Here is a 21,631-nt window from a genome sequence, read left to right as displayed (position 1 = left end):
CATAATTCAATTGGTTCCACTTATGGCGGAAAAAAATTACCATGTAAACTTAACTAAAACACAGAAAGCAGAAACCTAACTGAACTGAGTAAAGCCCAGTAAAAATGAGATGTCAAATTAAATCTTTAGAAAAAAAAAAAAAAAAAAAAAAAATCCCTCTCGAATCCCTTTACAACTAGCCAGCAATAACACACGCTAATATGCTAAGTGTATTTTTTAAACTACATTATAAAGCATGGTAAAGTCCAAGAAAATATGATGGCATTGCTAGCTCCATCATTTACGCAGTAAATTGTATAACAAGTAAAGCGACATACAGTATAGTTTAAACACAAGCATCCCCAAAGTGCCAACATAACGTACTCGGTTACTAACGTAACCTCGGTTCCCTGAGATACGGAACGAGTACTGCGTATGGGGAAAGGTCTCCCTTTTTCCCCGCTGCTGAAGCCTTTTCAATAACGCAGTGTAACTGCACCGTCATTGGTTCACTCATAGACAAGTTGTTGAACCAATGACGGCGCGGCATAGCTGCGCGGCCTATGGCGACAAAGCGCGCGAATATTCCCGCCGAAATGGGCGGGGTTAAGGGCTATATAAGCCGGCGTTTCGCCATAGGATTTCAGTGTCATTCGACTGAAGCGACGACCCTGAAGCCGCAGCCTCGTGGCACGGCAAGTATCGCAGTACTCGTTCCGTATCTCAGGGAACCGAGGTTACGTTAGTAACCGAGTACGTTCCCTTTCGATACTTCACTCGTACTGCGTATGGGGAACGAATTCAACCACGCCGTGCCACGGCTGGGAACGATATAGCTTGAAGTTTGGACACCTGAGAGGGGGCCAAAAAGACAAGCGAGAGGGCAAGCCCTTACCGAACCCTTGCGTTACACTTAGAGGAAATTTATTTCCATGATAGCGTGAAGCGGAGCTCATCTGAGGCCGCTAATCACACTGAAAGGACTCGAGCCTGTAAGGTCGGGACATCGAGATGATAAAACCTGACAAAGGTGGACGGCGAAGACCAGCCGGCCGCCTTACAGATGTCTTGGATGGAAACTCCGTTGGACCAAGCCCATGAGGAGGCCATCCCTCTAGTGGAGTGGGCTCTGACTCCTATGGGGCATTTGGCTCCCAGTGAGGAGTAGCACAGCGTAATAGCGTCCACTATCCAACGAGAAATGCGCTGTTTTGAGACCGGAGATCCCTTGGTGCGGCCTCCAAAACAGACAAAGAGCTGATCTGACTGTCTGAAAGACTGCGATCGCTCTATGTAGGTCCTCAATGCCCTGACAGGGCAGAGTAACTCCAGCCCTTGCTCTTCCGTCGAAGGGGGCAGAGCAGAGAGCGAGATGACCTGAGCTCTAAACGGAGTTGAGAGCACTTTAGGGACGTAGCCATGCCTGGGTTTCAGAACGACCTTAGAGTCTCCAGGCCCGAATTCGAGGCATGCAGGGCTCACAGAGAGGGCCTGCAAATCGCCAACACGCTTAACCGAGGCCAGTGCTAACAGCAAGGCAGTTTTTAGCGTCAATGGCCTGAGGTCGGCTGAGCCCATTGGTTCAAATGGGGCTCCTTTTAAGGCCCTGAGGACCAAAGACAGGTCCCAGGAGGGAACGGTGAGGGGGCGAGGAGGATTCAATCGCCTAGCGCCCCTCAGGAAACGGATGACAAGTCCGTTTCGTCCCACTGATTGGCCAGCAATAGGAGCATGGAACGCTGCAATGGCTGCTACGTAAACCTTGAGCGTGGAAGGGGTGCGCCCCATTTCCAAGCGTTCTTGGAGGAAAGACAGTATAGAAGATACGTCACTCTCCATTGGGTCTATGTTGCGTGACGAACACCAGTCAGCAAAGACCGACCATTTCTGGTCGTAGAGGCGTCTCGTGGACGGCGCTCTAGCCTGAGAAATGGTATTTAGGACGTCCCTGGGGAGGTTAGTAGGCTCCCATCGAGGGACCAGAGGTGCAGAGCCCAGAGCTCCGGCTGTGGGTGCCAGATTGTCCTGTTCGCCTGAGAGAGGAGGTCCCGTCTCAGGGGGATCGGCCACGGGGCTCTCAGAGAGAGCTTGAACAGCTCCGAGGACCAAATCTGGTTCCTCCAGAGCGGGGCCACTAGAAGGACTCTGTGCTGGTCTTCTCTGATGCGCCTGATGACCTGAGGGATCAGGGCGATCGGAGGAAAAGCGTAAAGGAGCGTGCTGGGCCATGAATGGGCCAGAGCGTCGACCTCCTTCGAGAAAAATGTTGGGCAATGAGAGTTGTCTTCTGAGGCGAAGAGGTCTATCTTTGCCTTCCCGAAGAGCTCCCAAATCCTGAGGACAACCTGGGGATGGAGCGTCCACTCGTCGGAGGGGACGTTGCTCCGTGACAGCATGTCTGCACCCAGATTGTTCCTGCCAGGGACATGAGTCGCTCTGAGCGACTGAAGCCTTGGAAGAGCCCATTCCAGTAGACGTTTCGCCAGAGCGCATAAGCGGCTGGACGAGAGACCGCCCTGGCGGTTTAAATATGACACCACTGTCATACTGTCCGATTGGACTAGAACGTGACGCCCTGTCAAATGAGCCTGAAAGAACTGAAGGGCCTTCATCACTGCTAGCATCTCTAGACAGTTGATGTGCAGATGGCTTTCCTCTTGGCTCCATGAGCCGAAGGCCGGTCTGCCGTCGCACACAGCGCCCCAACCCGAGTTGGAGGCGTCTGTTGCTAGCACCGTCCTTCGTGAGACCGCCTGTAAGGGCACTCCGCGCTTGAACCATACAGGGTTCGTCCAAGGTTTCAGGGCTAGAAGACAGGCCTGATTGACCTTGAGGCGAAGGCGGCCGTGCCGCCAAGCGCTGGGAGGAACCCGGAACTTCAACCAGTACTGAAGAGGCCGCATCCGAAGAAGGCCGAGCTGTAGTACCGGAGAGGCGGAAGCCATTAGCCCTAGCAGCCTCTGAAAAAACTTCAGAGGGAGGCAGGCTCTGTTCTTGACTGAGGCTGTGAGCTGCTGAATCGTCAGAGCGCGCTCTGGCGAGACTACTGCCGTCATATGGACTGAGTCGAAAACTGCTCCCAGAAACGAGATTCGTTGAGTGGGGCACAGCAAGCTCTTGGTTGCGTTGACCCTGAGACCCAGGCATTGTAAATGGCTGAGGAGCACGGATCTGTGGTGTTCCAACTCGACTCGCGAACGGGCTAGAATGAGCCAGTCGTCGAGATAATTCAGGACTCGGATTCCCGCCTGTCTGAGAGGGGAAAGTGCCGCGTCCATGCACTTGGTGAAAGTGCGAGGAGCCAGAGACAGCCCGAAGGGCAGGACCGTATATTGGTATGCCACTCCCTCGTATGCGAATCTCAAGAATCGTCTGTGACGAGGGGCTATCTGGATGTGAAAATACGCATCCTTCAGGTCCAGCGAGCAGAACCAGTCCTCGGGGCAGATGTGCGCGAGGATCTGTTTCAGCGTCAGCATTTTGAACTTCCGTCTCATGAGGGAATGATTCAAAAGTCTGAGATCCAGGATGGGTCTGAGACCACCATCTTTCTTGGGGACCAGAAAATAGCGGCTGTAGAAGCCTGACTCGCTTTCCGCGGGGGGAACTATTTCCACAGCCCCTTTTCTTAGCAACGTCATGACTTCGGCTCGGAGGACATGGGCGTCGTCCGGATTGACCAAAGTTTGAAGCACCCCGCCGAAGCGAGGGGGCCGGCGTGCAAACTGGAGCGAGTAACCCTGAGTTACGATCCCCATGACCCAATTTGACACATCGGGGATGGCCTGCCAAGCCTCGGCCCGAGTGGCAAGGGGTTGAATGATATCGTGTGACAGACCGCCGCTGAGGGGGTTGTACACCGAGAGTAGCGGAAGAGGAAATTTGCTCTCTTTTTGATGATATAAAAATTTGTTCGCCGTGAAAACGGCGTTTGGAGTGGGCGCAACAGTTGTGGGCCCAGCTGTCACTTGAAACATGTTTCCCACGCCCGGATTTAAACGAGGCGGAGGGGAAAATGTTCGTGGGAGCTTTTGGGGTGGTCCGGTCGCGACGGGACGATTCCCCATCCTCTTCCTTCCTGGCAGATCAGGATGACTTCGGAGGCACCGGGTCCAGCACAATCCTGGGCCGGGGTCCCTGGCGTCTCGGGAAGGGATAGCGCTTGGCAGAGCGCGAGCGCTGGCGTTGCTCCTTGGGTGGCGCTGACTGTTTCGGTGCTGCGGGTGGATCGGGCTTGTGCTGCTGAGCCGGCGCAGTCCTGGGGCGGCTGGAAGCAGAGCTGGAGCGCTTTGGCAGGAAATGTCTCATGGCCTGAGACGATTTCTGTGCCGCTGTGAAGCGCTCAGTGAAGCCATCCACTGCAGGGCCGAAGAGACCAGAGGGAGAGACCGGGGCGTCTAAGAAGGCCGTCTTGTCATTGTCCTTGATCTCCGTCAAGTTAAGCCACAGGTGGCGCTCCAACACTACCAGGCTGGCCATGGAACGGCCGATGGCCTGAGCCGTAGCCTTCGTGGCTCGCAGGGCAAGGTCAGTGGCGCTGCGAAGGTCCTTGAAAGCCGGCGCGTCAATCCCAGACTCGTCCAGAGAGCGGAGGAGTTTGGCCTGGAAGACTTGGAATATGGCCATGGAGTGTAGCGCAGAGGCGGCCTGTCCTGCCGAAGTGTAAGCTCGACCAGCTAAGGTGGAAGTAGTCCGGCAGGGCTTGGAAGGGAGTGACCTCTTAGTTTTCCATCCCACAGCCGCGGGAGGGCAGAGGTGAGCGGCCACTGCTTCATCAAGGGGTGGCAGGTGCTCATATCCCTTTTCCTCGGCGCCGTCGACGGCAGTGAGGGCGGAGCGGTGCGTGGTATGAAGGCGGGCGGAGTACGGGGCGCGCCACGACTTCGTCAGCTCCTCGTGGACCTCGGGAAAAAAGGGCGCTGCTCGCTGGCGAGGGGCTTGGCGGCGGCCAGGCAGGAACCACTCGTCGAGGCGACTGCGCGACGGCTCCTCTGGTGGGGCCCAGTCGAGGTCCAGCTCTTCTACGGCTCTGGATAGGATGCGGAAGAGCTCGGCATCCATGCCCTGGCCATGTTCAATGGGCTCCAAGGGAGGCGGGGGGGCGGGATCGTCCGATTCGCCAGCCCACACTTCTGCTTCGGAAGCCGCAAGAGACATGGAGTCGTCCTGCTCGTCGTCTGTTCCACCGAATGAGACGAGGTCACTCGCTTCCGCAGAGGGACGCTGCTCAGGCCGAGAGAACAGGACAGGAGAGGGTTCCCTCGGAGGAGAGGGCGAGGCACGCGGGAGCTGGGCCGGCGTGAGCTCGCCTATCTCCTGGCGCTGAGTCGCTCTGCCCCGCTGTCTCTTCCTAGCCGGCTCGCGGGAGGAAGTAGACGGGAGGGCGCGAGCGGCGAGATCACCCTCCGTGAAGAAGGCGACCCGCGAGCGCAGGGAACTGAGACTCATGCACTCGCAGTGCGGGCATGAGTCCCCAGCGAGCGCGCCGTCTGCATGGGGCTTGCCCAGGCAAGCGACGCACTCGCTGTGACCATCACCGTCGTGCAGGGGGGCCCTGCACGTGCCACACGAGTGGCGGGGCATCTGAGAAGACGCCGTTGCCGTGAAAACGGCACTTGGGTGGCTCTTTTAGAGCGGCGAGGGCCGCGGAAGCTCTAGAAGCGGTGAAAACCGCTGAAATACGCTCTTTTAGAGCGGCGTTAAGCCGCGGTGAAGCTCTCAAGACGGCGCGCCGGATGGCGGCAGGGGACACACAGGAAGCGGCCGGGAGCGGGAAGCGGGAGGCGGCGACTCGGCGACGGCGCTGACGCTGCAGTCGGAGAGGGCGCCGGCGCTGTCCTCAGTCCGGCGAGTCCAGGCGAGTCCGCTGCGGGAGCCTCTTCAGACGGCGGCGAGAGCAGTCAGGAAGGCGGCGAGCTTCTCGGCTTCAGGCGGAGATCAGCGAGGAGATGATGAGGTCGTCGCTGAAGGAGAAAAACACTGAAATCCTATGGCGAAACGCCGGCTTATATAGCCCTTAACCCCGCCCATTTCGGCGGGAATATTCGCGCGCTTTGTCGCCATAGGCCGCGCAGCTATGCCGCGCCGTCATTGGTTCAACAACTTGTCTATGAGTGAACCAATGACGGTGCAGTTACACTGCGTTATTGAAAAGGCTTCAGTTGCGGGGAAAAAGGGAGACCTTTCCCCATACGCAGTACGAGTGAAGTATCGAAAGGGAACAGAAACTATCATAAATCACCAACATAACAGAACAGTAAACACTATCAACTTTCCCCTTTTCATCTTGATCAAAAACCATAAGATAACACTTAATTTCAACATTTACTCTGCCCATTTAGTCCCATGCAAAGCATGAGGGAAACTTCTCTGCCCATGTTCAGTTAACGCTAATGATTCATGTAGTGCAACACAAATTGTAACATTGGTAAAAATGGTAAAAAGTAACTTTTTTTCATTTTTTTTTTTTACAAATTTAAGTGTGCACAATTAAATGAATCTGTGACAAAAATACTGTGTTGTAGTATATAATATTAACAAAGTAAACTGAGCAAGTTGTTTTTAGCTGTATATAAGCAATACTCTGCTACAGACCCGATGGCCAAAACAACAGTTAAAGCTGCTGTAGGTAACTTTTGTAAAAAAATTTTTTTTACATATTTGTTAAACCTGACATTATGTCCTGACAGTAGAATATGAGACAGATAATCTGTGAAAAAATCAAGCTCCTCTGGCTCCTCCCAGTGGCCCTATTGCCATTTGCAGAAATGCACCGCTCCCGGTAAGAAACAACCAATCAGAGCCAGGAGGAGCGTCTTAGCAGTGTCAATCAATCAAGCTCGCGTGCGCGCTGATCTCACCCCTCCCATACACAGCGCCAGCGCATACAGGCTTCAAGATTACCGGTGTGCCGCAGCTTTGCTTATGGCGGAAAAACAATCCAAACTGCCAATTCCTCGAGTGGCACCTGCTCATAAAATAAAGACGGGTAAACGGAAAAAGACAGATGACGATGATAAAAAAGCCAAAAAGAAAGAATTAGATAGAGCCCGAAATAAAACGAGGGTAAATATCGGAGCGGCTTTTCCGAGGTGGAGGGAGCTATGTATCCTGAACGGATTAAAAACCGATGCAGAGTCAGCCACATTTCTGCTTGACAAGTAAGTATCCCTGCTTGATTTGTTTAATTTTTTAAGAACTACACAACTAAGATAATTTCAAAACAGGACTGACAAATTATGTATGGCATGGTTTCTTGTAGATTTCAGGGTGGTCCTTTGCATATAACATCGTTTTATTTCGCCATAAGCAAAGCTGCGGCACACCGGTAATCTTGAATTTGACGCCTGTACACTGTGCATGACAGGAGTGTGATCAGCGCGCACGCGAGCTTGATTGATTGACACTGCTAAGACACACCTCCTGGCTCTGATTGGTTGTTTCTTACCGGGAGCGGTGTATTTCTGTAAATGGCAATAGGACCACTGGGAGGAGCCAGAGGAGCTTGATTTTTTCACAGATTATCTGTCTCATATTCTACTGTCAGGACATAATGTCAGGTTTAACAAATATGTAAAAAATATTTTTTTTACAAAAGTTACCTACAGCAGCTTTAATGTCAATTTTATATCAAAACATTCAAAAGTCATTTTAAACGAATTGTGTGCATATCTAATATCCATGATCTAATTAATATTCATGAGCCAATCAACCACATCACAATTACTTTTTAAAACAAAGTGTGGTTGCACTTTATTTCAAAGTGTCCTTATTACAGTGTAATTATACATTAAATACTTAAGTGATATTTAACAACATGTACTTACTATAGGGTTAGGGTTAGGATTAGAGTTTGGTTCAGGGTTAGATGCATAATTTATAGTTATTACTAGAGTACGTATATATATCATTGTAACAAAGTCTTGTTTTCACTGTTATATGGTAGGGAGTGCTATTACACATCTTCGGAAAGAGTCGAGAATGTCCAGATTAAAACAGTCAAAAAAGAAGCAGAAACAAACGACAAAAGCATTGCTTATGCATGTTGCAGTCTTTGGGAAAAAAAAAAAATAAAATTCTCAGCTTTTTGAATGAAGCTAGAATAAAACTTTTTTTTTTTTTTTTTAAGCAGAGGCTCTGTTCGTTCTTTTTATGTACTGCATGTTCAGAAATTGGCTCTGGGAGCTATTATTTTTTTTGTGAAAATGATCAAAAACACTAATGGTGGCTGGCAACTTTAAAAAAAGCTGGTGAGGATAGAGTTAATTTATTTGGTGTTTCCTGTACATCTCTTTGTACAGGATCCCAGTTGTTGGCTCCTAAACAGCACATCCTGTAAAAATAAACCAGTGAACCAATATATATATATAATGCAAGTCAAATTTGTACATGAGACTGCTGTTTATTTGAAATACATTTACTAGGATGTCAGATTTTGGAACTGATTCTCGCTTTGAGAAATTGGCCACCGTGATTTTGCCAAGTAAGACATATTCCTGGAACAACATTCCTGTCTGAAAATTTAGATTTAGCCCTATTCCTACCCCTAAACCTAATCCTAACCATAACTTATCCCTAAAATCAGAGGGGAAAGATAGGTGAATAACATTGATGTAGAAGCACCTAATCCTGGTTGCAAGCCTAAACTTTTACTGTTTGCCTGACCTGACGAAGACCTTTTTGGTCGAAACATTGTCTTTTCAATAAATTTTGAGAGCAGCAGTGGCAGTGTGCCGATTTTTGTTTGTTGACATGCAAGCCTAAACTTGACATAAACGTTAAACTTGTCCCTTAAATCTGATTGGTTGAGTGGAATATTGTTCCAGGATCAACAAAGATGTTGATCCAAGAACATGTCGTACTTGGTGAAATCACATTCACCGTATGAATACACCCAGCTTGAGCTGCACTTTTTCATGGATCACTACCTCCCTAAATTAAAGTCAATGCTCATCCAGTAACAACCGATACAATGCCAAGGTCAGATTTAACACAAATAGATTGAAGAAGAAAAAAAAAAAAAAACCTTAAAGGTGCCCTCGAATGAAAAATTGAATTTATCTTGGCATAGTTGAATAGCAAGAGTTCAGTACATGGAAAAGACATACATTGAGTTTCAAACCCATTGCTTCCTCTTTCTTATGTAAATCTCATTTGTTTAAAAGACTTCCGGAAAACACGCGGATCTCAACATAACACCGACTGTTACGTAACAGTCGGGGTGTACGCCCCCAATATTTGCATATATGCCAGCCCATGTTCAAGCATTAGACAAGGAAAGGCAGTATTAACGTCTGGATCTGTGCACAGACAAGGTAAGCAAGCAAGAACAACAGCGAAAAATGGCAGATGGAGCAATAATAACTGACATGATCCATGATAGCATGATATTTTTAGTGACATTTGTGAATTGTCTTTCTAAATGTTTCGTTAGCATGTTGCTAATGTACTGTTAAATGTGGTTAAAGTTACCATCGTTTATTACTGTATTCACGGAGACAAGAGCCGTCGCTATTTTCATTATTAAACACTTGCAGTCTGTATAATTCATAAACACAACTTCATTCTTTATAAATCTCTCCAACAGTGTGTAATGTTAGCTTTAGCCACAGAGCATAGCCTCAAACTCATAGAGAATCAAATGTGAACATCAAAATAAATACTTTACTCACATGATTCGATGTATGCATACAGCATGCATGACGAACATCTTGTAAAGATCCATTTGAGGGTTATATTAGCTGTGTGAACTTTTTAAATGCGCTGTAATATAGTCGAGAGCTCGTGAGGCAGGGGGCACGCGATTTAAAGGGGCGGCGACTGAAAAAATCAGTGTATAGTTAATGATGCCCCAAAATAGGCAGTTAAAAAAATTTATTTAAAAAAATCTATGGGGTATTTTGAGCTGAAACTTCACAGACACGTTCAGGAGACACCTTAGACTTATATTACATCTTGTGAAAAAGCATTCTTGGGCACCTTTAAGACTAGCAGCAGGACAGCAGCAGACTACTGTATATTATAGCACATTTGCACAAAAGTCACGGGCACAAATTCACAAAAAAATAAATAAATTAAAAAAAAAAAACGAATCAGGTATAGTGGCTTGAAAACAATTACACTGTCATGTTTTCTACTTGAGATCAGATTGCGTTTTTAAAGGATGTTTTTCTTCAGCATTATGGTCACTGTCTGGTGGTGGCCCTGGAGTTGACATAGTTCAGAAGAGAGCAGATCTTATTTGCTTGAGTGTGTGCGAGTGGCCCGAGGCCCACCCAGTGTCGAAGTGCGACAGGGTAGCACATCCAACACGCTGTGCCAACCACAACCTCCCTCCCACTGTTTGTTTTTGAGGAGGTGGAAAAGGAAGGGGATTTGTAAAGCAAAGAACAATTTCCCTGCTCTGAGCTCTGGTGCGGAGGGCGAGATCAGATCAAAGCTCTTGGGGCATCAGGACAGTAATTCCTCAAACATGAAGGGCAGTTCGGAAATCTTGCTTTACAGCGTTCACCAACAAGAAAGCCATTTTGTAATGTGTTTCACGCTTTGTATTTTTAGGAGAATGTATTAAGGATTTGTTGCTTTCAATTTTGCAAGGCGTCAAGCTTTCGGAAAAAAAATAACAGATGTGCAGTGAATACATATATCGATAAGAGCAACTGAATCAGAAAACTTGGTGGATGAACTATTTAGATACAATCTTTTAGCTTTAGACTCTAGTTTGTGCAATTGTACACATTGTAAATGTACCAATTTTTTAAATAAATATTTCATTCTTCTGCTTTATCACAGGAATTTCTGTCTGCATATCTACCTTTAGTCTGGTGGCTATAGCCATTGAGAGGTACAGTGCCATTTGCAACCCGCTGAAGTCACGGGCATGGCAGACCCGATCCCACGCCTACAAAGTCATCGCTTCTACCTGGGTTCTGTCCTTCCTTATTATGACACCCTATCCCATCTTCAGCACCCTGGTGAAGTTCACCAAATCCAACAACGTCACAGCTCACATGTGCCGCCATGACTGGCCAAAGAGCGAGGTGGAGCAAGCGTGGTAAGTGCTCATGTGTAGAGTAATGCACTTATGGTGTATGGATGTGGGGCAGTGCTTTACACTGGGTTAACCCTTAAATGCATACCTCGGGTCTTTAGTGACCCGGGACGTCATTCACTACCCTCCTCCTCATTCATTTTTTAAAGTTAGACATCAACCTTCTTGGTATTCCTCAATCAATTTATTATAAAGAATATAACAAGAAAAAAATCATAAAATTATAAAGGAATGCCTATTTTTGCATTCATTTTGTGTAAAAATTGTATAGGGTCGCAAACAACCCGAGGTGTGTATGAGTGTACGTATATTTTTTCTGCACAACAATAATTGAATCTTAGATGACGGAAAAAGTACAATTCACCTTTATTCCACAAGGTGGCAATGTCTGATACACAATGCTGAAATGACGACTCATTCAGACAGAAAACGAAATAATAAAACAAACATGAAATGGCTCAGCGATTTACTGCAGAGCAAGTACTGAACGCAATCAAATATGACTGTAACTCTTACTGGATGGATCTGGTGAAGCTGTTAGCGATCAAAATATTGATTTTGAAGATGTTGAAAATTATATAGTTTTGAGAATACGTTTGAGATCGCGAATGGGCTCATATTCGTGACCTCAAACATAAAACTAGCCCATTATTTGCTGAATTTACTGGGAAATGAGCTCTGATGAGGACAGTGGTGATGGCATAAAACATCTGATCAAATGGAGCCCTTTCAAGCTCCAAAAGGTAACAAAATATCCTTTATTTTATTCTTCTGTAATTGTTACTCTAATATCAGAGGAGTTTTATATTATCGCGACAGGTAGAGATCCTTCCGTGTTAGATATTGATCCGGGTCGATAAAGACCCAAATATGTAAGAATGATTGGCGAAACAGTCATGCATTTAAGGGTTAATTACATATAAAATACACAAGACTTGTAGTGTGGCAAACTCTTGTCAACAATGAAAATCGTTAGTTTTTACTAACACTCCCCTCATCTTCTATTGGTCATTCAAACATATCATAGCCTTCATGCATGAGACACTTGCGATCAGGACAGGTCGCAAGTCAGACCCAAATCCAACTTAAGTCCAGAGCACATGAACAAACCACTACACCACAGCTCTGACAGTTTCATGCTGCCAACAAACTATATTTTGAAGCATTAAAATAGGAGAGTAAATGTTGAAAAAGTGTTATTTTATGCATTTTTTTTATAAAGTTTATTGTTCTATTATGTAAAAGTTTTTATGTTAGCGTTTTTTTTTTTTTTTGAATACCGTTGTGGTGAAATGTTAAGCTTGTGACTGGGTTGAGGACCTGCTAACAAGAATTAGCTTTTTTATATAATGAAGCAACCGCTATGATAGTGCTTTGGATCAAACCAGTATCATTTCTAATAAAATGAATAAAAAAATATATATATTGCGCCATTGACTTCAGACCAGGTTTCAGTTTGTCAATGGCGCAAACTATTTCAGTTGCCTCAAAATAGCAACGCGCCAACAATGAGCCTGAACACACCTCGTTTTCAGACCAGAATGCCCATGAGCGCACAAATGAGTGCAAATGCATTTGCTATTCAGAACAATGTGGTGCAGGACATGAAAATAACTGCGTCAGGCTGAAACTAGCAAAAAAACACTTGGGTCGTGCCTGGCACCGCATTGCACCGGGTGTATGATTGGGCCCATAGAGAAGGAGCCAGGGTCTTAAACATCAGCTGGATGCCTCTTGAGGCACATTCATGTTATATGACATCTGTTGCTACATAGACAGTAAGGGATTAAAACAGTATTCTCTTTCTCCTTCTGAGTCTGCTTGTACACTTTACATATTCTTTCTGAATATTCTGTTAAATAAATAAGCCAGGATAGGCTGGGCATTACAGGAATTTTATCACAGGTATATGTTGTTAGGCACATCGCAAATATGTCCCCTTCAAGATATGCGAATGCATGGCTATGAACTTCTGATGTTAATTATTAATATTTAAATTTATCCATAATTATAATATGCAAATTCCTTCATAATTAAAATCAGAATGAATAAATCTGTGGTAGAATTAACAGAATGCTTTGAATTATACAGGTGAAACATGTTTCATTAAATCAGACCACAAGTGGCCATCCTTGGGGAAATATACAAGCAAGCTTGTGTAATGATGGGGAGTTTCAAAAGGTTTCTCTTTGTTTCAGGTGCATCCTGTTGCTATTTGTTCTGTTCTTCATTCCTGGAGTAGTGATGATCATTGCTTACGGGCTCATATCTCGAGAGCTCTACCGTGGAATACAGTTCGAATTGGAACAGAAGAAGGGACAATGCGGTGAGACCTATGAAGGCAATAACACATTGCAGTCTGATTTAGTGTTATGTTTTAGTAAGCCCCAGACCATCCCAAAAGGTATTAACTGTGCTAGTTGCTGTGAACATATTGCATGACCTGCCCTGAGGATTTAATTGTCTGTGTGTACAGTCGTGGCCATCTGTTTATGAATGAGACTCAATTTCCTAAGTAATGAAATGTGACCTATAGGACTTTCAAAAAGATAATTACAGCTGTTCAAAATTTCCGTAACTGCCCCTAAAATAAGAAAGAAAAGAACAGGCAATATAAACTTGAATATTTCCTTGAAATTGCTTATTGATGGAGGCCTTAGATGTTAATATCCGCTGGAGTGCTTTGATTATGTCCTATCCTGAATTCCGCTGTTCTGACTAAATCACATTCTATTAATGTTATAAATATGCCCCCATTTCCCCTGGGCTGCAGTAATCTAGCATTCAAACTCTCTGGTGCTGTGTCACCTATCTACCCATTAAGATGTTTTCAGTTGAATTAGCAAAATGTCATTTCCTTTCCATTTTTATTGGTAACAATTTGTGCAAAAGGAGGGAACTCAAGAAAGTCGAAATGCAACCTGCTGTGGGGTCTTATGAAGGTTATTATTTAGTAAAATACACAAGGGTTGAGAATCATAAGGAATGTAACAATTCCGATTCCACTTAACAATTCCTTAAGGTGGGCATTCTTAACTGTGGCCCTCTAGGTCCTCTTTTCTGCAGAGTTTTGCTCCAACCCTTACAAAACACACCTGAACAAGCTAATCAAGGTCTTCAGGATTACTACAAAGTTACAGGCAAGTGAGTTAGATCAATGTTGGAGCAAAATCTTGCCTTACGAAATTGGTCATATATACTAGGCTACAAAATACTTTTCAAAACTCAAACTCAGTATGCTTATTTAATTCTCATGAGCCTTAAGTACACACACATTACAGGATGTGGATTCAGCCGAGAACCGCTCTGACTGAAGCACTGAACGTGAATGAGTCTTTAGATCAATTCAGACTAAAATTATAGGTGTTTCTCAATACCAAGTATGCAAAGTTCGGAATTGCATCCTTGGTAGTTTGTACTTGATAAGTTTGACTCAGGAAAACAGACTCCCGAGGATGGGGGGACACAAGTCTAGTGATTCTGCGTAGTTGATAGCATCACTCAGCTCCGATTCCCTTTCGAGATGATATCTACATTGCATACAGCGGCGTAGTGGGAAACACCTTTCTCCTCATTAGATTATTCAAGCCTGATTCACTTAACACCATTGCATTGCAATAGCCAATGGCACTCAAAAACATAAAAAATAATAGGGTGTGGCGCCCTTTATAACGCTGTGCAGAGCGGCATTATCTCAGAATCTTTCTCCTTCAAACCTGATTAATTTGAAGCCTCTCCTTCACCGTCATTGCAAGAAGTGGATTATTATTGCAAGAAATCATCTTAAGCACTCTGGTGAAGCTATTTATGTCATTTAGACTTTGCTCTACCTGTGCAGGACCTCTAGAGCTCCCTGATGATCACAACAAGTGTGTCTACTGCCTGGGCTGCACCCACCTGGAAGTCGCCATTGAGGAGCCCAAATGCCCTCACTGCAACACCACGAGTGTCAGGACTCTCCATAGGGGGATAGCCCTCGTACTAGGTGAAGCAACCACCTCAGGTCCACCAAGCCCTCCTCCAGAGCCACGGAGAAAGAAGCAGCATCCTCATGTGCCAGATACCAGCGTGGTTGGCAGCAAGCTGATGCCGGCGCAATGCCCGCGCTCCCCCGCTCTCCCGATCACAGCCGTCAGGTGGATTACCCAGAGCCCATGTTCCGCCCTCTGTCGAGTGCAGGTGATTTTGTATCCTTTGGGGCCCCCAAGGAGACTGGCAACAATGCCTTGTCCATGGCAGTGGATTGAGCCAGCCCAAAAGCCCCACCCTCAGCCAGAGCCTTCAGTACGTGGAGATTGTACCTGTCAAGGAACGCGAATCTATCGCTCGTTCAACCCGGGGACTGGTTTATTTCCATGGATCTGAAGGATGCTTATTTCCACATTCAGATAGTCCTTCGCCACAGGCACTTTCTGAGGTTTGCCTTTGAAGGCATAACCTATCAATTTTTCGGTCTTTCCCTTTGGCCTCTCTCTAGCCCCACACACCTTTACCAAGTACTTGAACGCGGCTCTCTCTCCCCTCTTTGTTTGAGTGGAATACGAATAGTGAATTACCTGGACAACTAGCTAATTATGGCTCCCTCCGCGAGAGAGCTTTGCTGTCGGTTTTAGCGTGCATAAATCGCTAGGGAGGCATTGTCACTCTCTTTCCTCACTTGCAATGAGCCCGCTAATATGGGTGGATCAACATCTTTTGTCAATTTGTGCCATTCATGTCCCCGGCTGCCTGAACTATGGGGCAGACATGCTGTCCAGGCAGAGAGTGACCCAGTGAGAATGGAGCCTTCACACTCAAAATGTGAATATGATCTGGAATATATTTGGACGAGCAGAGGTGGACCTCTTTGCATTAGCAGCGAACACTCATTTCCCACTGTTTTTCTCAGTGACCGAGCCCTCCTCTCTGGGAGTGGATGTGCTCTCACACCCTTGGTATAGAACGCCCAAGTATGCTTTCCCTCCGGTGAACATCCTGCATCAGGTGCTGTGCAGAATCAGATAAGAGAAGGAGTCAGTTCTGCTAGTTGCACCGAAATGGCCCACTCAGCCCTGGTTCCCAGACCTTCTCGAAATGCTGTCGGACCCCCCAGGGCCCATTCCTCTGAGGAAGGACCTCCTGTCTCAAGAAGATGGTTCGATCTGGCAACCCAACTTGAGGTTGTGGGACATGCACATCTGGCCACTCAATGGAGTTCCCCAGCTTCAGTCTCATTGTCCCAGCAGGTGATTAAAATTATTTCTGAGGTGAAATGGAAGGTTTTCATTGACTGGTGCGACTCAAAGGGTGTTTTGTCCTTTCTGCAAGAACACTTAGATGATGGCCGCATGCCCTCTACAATCAAAGTACATGTGGCTGCTATATCAGCTTTCCATAATGGATTTGATGGGCAGTCAATAGGAAGAGTGATTTGGTGATAAAGTTTTTACGTGGTGCAAGATGGTTGAACCCTAAATAATTGCATAATAAATTGTCTTGTCAATGCTTCTGATAGTTAGCGCTGTTTTCACATCATCTGCTCTCGATATTATGTATGCACTCATTCAATGAGTGTCTTGGCCCCGCCCTCCCTGTCTGGGAGCACGGGATTCAAGTAGGTCCACTGGTATGCAAATTCAGGAGACCCCCTTCAATTGATTTCTTTTGGCTTGAGCATAAAAACTCCTAACGAGCTCTGCAATGATAGGCCGGGCTTAGCTGAGTTATCATTATAAAGGAATATCATGCCTAGGCGGCATATGTACTTCTTCTGCTTATGTTACACTGAATTATTATGTCTCCGCATTTGCAATAAGATGGCGTGACTGTATACGTACTCCAATGCTTCAGCACTGGCTGTACGCAACGTCGATAGACCATCTGAAAAGGGAACATCTCCGTTTACTGACTGCAAGAAGGGAGCGAGACATTCTTCTTTGCATTTTCTTTGCTCAGGTCTTAGTATTCAGTTGAAAGATTCAGAGATAATGCCGCTCTGCACCGTGTTATAAAGGGCACCATGCCCCGTTATTTTTACGCGGTTGAGCGCCATTGGCCATTGCAATGCAATGGCGTTAAGCGAATCAGGCTTCGATATTCTAATAAGGACAAAGGTATTTACACAATGTGTCAGCATCAGCTGTACCGAGGTTAACCGAGGTTAGATTCACTAACCAGAGAAGTTATCTCTGTATGCATATTTTAGGCAACAATAAAATGAAATATGTTTTAAAACACCACTTTGCCACTTTTTGCATTCATTTAAAAAATCTTAAACATATTAATAGCTACACAAATATGGTTTTTAGGCAACGCATTCATTGATCATCTTCACTGCATGTATATTTATAACAAAACATAATATAAAACATAGCCCTGCTTCTTTTTGTTTGCATTTTAAAAAATATTAAACATATGTGGTTCAGGCAATATGTGCGTAGTCTGCATACTCTGATTATCTTTACTGTAATAAAATATAACATAAAACACAACCATGTCTCTTTTTTGTTAAATGTCATTTTTTATGATCAATAATAGCCATTATAAAAGCATAAGTAAAAGGTATAATGAGCTATACAATAATAAATAAAGCAAACAATTCAGTCAAACATACAAAGTCAGCGATAGCAGACCTACAGCGGTAAAGTTAAATAGGGCAAAGTGACGTTTCATAACTTTACATATTTGGGCTAAGTCAAACGATTTGCCAGAAATTATAAATTATAGATTCATGAGACCAAAGATCACCCATTAGATATACACAAGATGAATTTATATCTCATGTTTAACCACTACAGAGACATCAGAGCCAGCGGCAATCATCAGAAGGACTAGCCGAGGTAAGGCTGTTCTCAGCTGGGTACATGAGCACTGAGCGCCCGGTGATCGCATGGATCTCACAACTCCAAAAACATCAGATCAAATTTTCAAATAGGTGCTTTATAATTTTTATTAATAAACAACAAATTTGAGCTTTAAACAACTACATTCTCACCTGATAAAACTATATTTCATTACATAATAAAAGTATTACTTTTTAAATTAGGCAGGTTTTCTGCTATTGACGCTTGCTGGATAGTGCGAGATGCATTCTGGGATACCTGACTTTCTCAAGTCCGCACAAGTGCATCCTCGATAAAAGGGGCAGATCAAGAACACATCTAGGGATTTGAACTGTCCTTGGCTAGATGTGAACTTTGAATTGGAATAGTACTTGGGTAGTGACTGATGATGTTTCACAATTCCACAAGAACACAAGTACAGACAAGAATGCATATTGAGAAATGGCCATGTTTGAGACTGATTTGTGAGTTGTTTTGTCTAAAAATAACAGTTCATAAGAGTTTGATCATGAGTGATTTGATTCATTATTATAGGGTTTGACAGTGTATTTGTATCATTTTTTTTTCGCACAAATTTCTACAATTAATTTACTCAAACTGCTTAACATACTGGCTAAATTGAAATGACATTTTATCAATAAAGTCAGTCTTCATAAATGTTATTTAAGATTAATTCAAATGGAATGTATCCGATTGATCTACATTTTTATTATGCATTCATGTATGAAACCAGCAAAGACCACACTATTATATTTTTATAAATTAAGATTTTTTTAGTTTATTTGCATACTGACTTAGGATTCCCCCAATATAGCATTTAATTTACAATTAAATAAATAAATACATAAATCCTAAAACTTGAACTTACCTAAAACTTTAACACTTTTCTTTTGCTGCCGCCTTGCACGGACTACAGTAAATTCAGGAAATGCAAATCTGCTTCAAAATGTAAACGTCCTCTTGATGTGTGTTTATCTGAGTACTCTCTCAGAGCTTCTTTTTAAGAAAAATGCAATGTTTCCTCTCTAGGAATGAAAAATGGTATCAGCGGCACTGTCTTATGTAGCACCGATGATGGAGATGGCTGCTACATCCAGGTGTCCAAGAGGCCCAACTCCATGGAGATGTCAGCCCTCACCCCAACTGGCTCCGCAAAGGTGGACCGACCCCGCAGCAACACCTCCGAGGCTAAACTGATGGCAAAGAAGCGAGTGATCCGTATGCTCATCGTCATCGTGGCCATGTTCTTCATCTGCTGGATGCCCCTGTACTCCGTTAACACCTGGAAAGCGTTTGACCTTCCCTCGGCCCACAAGGCTCTCTCTGGAGCCCCCATCTCATTCATCCACCTGCTGTCCTACACATCTGCCTGCGTCAACCCCATCATCTACTGCTTTATGAACAAGCGTTTTCGAAAGGCACTTCTCACCACTTTCTCTTGCTGCTGCTGGCCCTGCCGTAGAAGAGGCTTCAGGGAAGGTGACGATGAGGTCACTGCCACCGGAGTGTCCATGTCTAAATTCAACTACACCACTGTCAGCACAATGGGACCATGCTGATTCCCAGAGGACCAAGGCTGGGAAAGATGGAGGAGAATTGGAGTTGATGCTGACATATTGTCAAGGTTCACACTATGGTAAAAGGAAGTAGCTGTATTCAAATGAACACCCTTAGATTGTTTATCGCCTACTTGCAACCAATCATACCACATGCTACATCATCATCGTCATTGTTTTATGATCCATGATTGCTCATGTTGTTACATATTCACTATAGACTTGTATAAATGTATATACTTAAGGTGGCGTCCCACAAGCTGACCTAAAACAACTCGGTAGGAGAGGTTACATCAACCTCATCCTCTTCTGTTGAAGGTCTGTTACTCTCACTCTTTAAGAATGCAAATGAAAGACTAAATGACTTAGCATTTCTTTTTGACTGATTTAGGATGTCATTTTGGTATAGCAGAACCCCAGAAAAACATACACTTATACAACCACTATAAATCAGCGTTTGATGTATGTGGCTTAGAGTTTGCTGAGGAGAGGTTTGGATCAGAAGCAAGCCTGACAGTGGTTCTTCAAGATGAGAAGAAGCCCACTGGTTGGCCTTATCGTGATAATGATAATGTCAAAAATGCTATTGTTAGAGTCAGTTAGACCATGATCTCAGCAGGTAGCAGAGTTTCTGGAGCTGTTAGCATTCACTGAGAGATGGCTACATGCACTAATGTCCTTTGATTCTCAAACAACTATGTAAATGACTGAAAATAGCTAGTGGAATGCCAGACTTAGACATTTTATGTTAAGTTATCCTTTTGTTGTTTTTTTAAGTGCCTGCAATGTTTTTTAAAAAGATCAATGTTTTCTTTTGGGTAGTAGTTGCATAATATAAAGATTTCACTTATGTGAAATGATCAGAACTCTTGAACACTGACATGTAATACCTCTCCCAAGTCTGAGCCAAAAGGCTTGCAGTAAAAGTCACAATTCTGCTGTATTACAAATACCTAATGCAGTGGTTAATGATGGTAGTCTGTTGCTAGACAAGACAATGCTTTTGGCAATTGGTTTCATCCCATTTTTTGGAGCCAAAGAGGGTTTTTTTTTTCGAAGATGTCCTTCATGGCCTTCACAATCTGTGACTTGAGTGGCGGTAAATGCAGGTCACCTCAACCTTAGACCCCTGATTGGGATGAATTCATGCAGAGCTGTCATAATCTCACAGACTGATTTATGGCTACTTTTACATGTCCTCATAAATTTTATAGACAAACTTATTAAGGTCCTCTCAGATGGTGCTCATCAAATAATATCACTGAAACCTGATTTGCAATTGTTCCATTTCTCTTTCTTTAGAAGAGAAAAAAGAACATGTTTCTGAGGCAGTTTAGAGAGAGAGAGAGAGATGCTTGATTAAATGTCAGATATTTTTGACTGCCATGGGACTCATGGGAGGTGAGACTTGAATCAGTCACTGTAACAATTGTCAAGCCACTAAAATTGAAAACATCCATTTGATTGCTGACTTTAAGCAAAATTAAAGTGCTGCCAAAGTGACAACCTGTAGTGATGAGTTCATTGCATTTCATTTCTCAGCAACTTTGATTTTAATTACTGATGAAAAAAAAAAAAAAAAAAAAACAGCTGAAACTCATAAAATTAAGTAGGAAGTTATATGTTCAATGGATGTATACAAGTTTTTTTATATATATATATATATATATATATATATATATATATATATATATATATATATATATAATGATGAAAACATTTTTACAGTCTACTTCCTCTATGTTGAATAGTCCTCACAGCTAAACTGTAAAACAATCAATCCTTAATTAATTTGCATGTAGACCGTTCATTTTGAAAATTGAATCATTTGCAATTCACATCCAAACATTATAATTACTAAAATTACAACTTATTAGTAAGTGGTCACATTGACTTTAAGTCAATCCCAGGGGTATTTTCGATTTTTAATACATATAAAACAGATATTAGTTTGAATAACTAATCTTGATTCATGTCGTGATGTTTTTCAGTTCCTTTATAATGAAGGAAAACCAAATAATAGGCAACATTAATGAAACAATTTGTGTAAATTGGTCATAAAACAATTCTTACATGACTGATTTGAACTACATTTCAGCAATAAGGCTTGTTTTAAAACCTTGATGACTTTGAACTTGACATTTGAGATACATAAGATAAAAATGCTTGGGAAACACTGGTTTAAAAGATGACATTTTGTCCTTGTACTTTACATTGCTCATGCT

At 44.1% G+C, this 21,631-nt stretch overlaps 1 protein-coding gene across 4 annotated transcripts in view; it reads left to right on the top strand.

Moving 5' to 3' along the window:
• LOC125269988 (cholecystokinin receptor) overlaps nt 1-21,037 on the top strand; it is a 55,263-nt gene extending 34,226 nt beyond the window's left edge. For 2 of the 4 annotated variants that reach the window (XM_048193131.1, XM_048193132.1), the window contains 4 exons: nt 10,771-11,032; nt 13,228-13,355; nt 17,806-17,847; nt 18,880-21,036. In XM_048193131.1, coding sequence (XP_048049088.1) covers nt 10,771-11,032; nt 13,228-13,355; nt 17,806-17,847; nt 18,880-19,409 — 962 coding nt within the window. In that variant the 3' untranslated portion in view covers nt 19,410-21,036. Of the gene's footprint in view, nt 1-10,770; nt 11,033-13,227; nt 13,356-17,805; nt 17,848-18,879 lie in introns of all 4 variants that reach the window. The other 2 variants (XM_048193129.1, XM_048193130.1) reach the window with 2 other exon arrangements.
• The last annotated feature ends 594 nt before the right edge of the window (nt 21,038-21,631 follow it).

Source organism: Megalobrama amblycephala, linkage group LG6, assembly GCF_018812025.1.
Source record: "Megalobrama amblycephala isolate DHTTF-2021 linkage group LG6, ASM1881202v1, whole genome shotgun sequence".
Lineage (NCBI taxonomy): Eukaryota > Metazoa > Chordata > Actinopteri > Cypriniformes > Xenocyprididae > Megalobrama > Megalobrama amblycephala.
The sequence above is the reverse complement of the archived record's forward strand: the minus strand, read 5'-3'. Positions and strand labels throughout refer to the sequence as shown.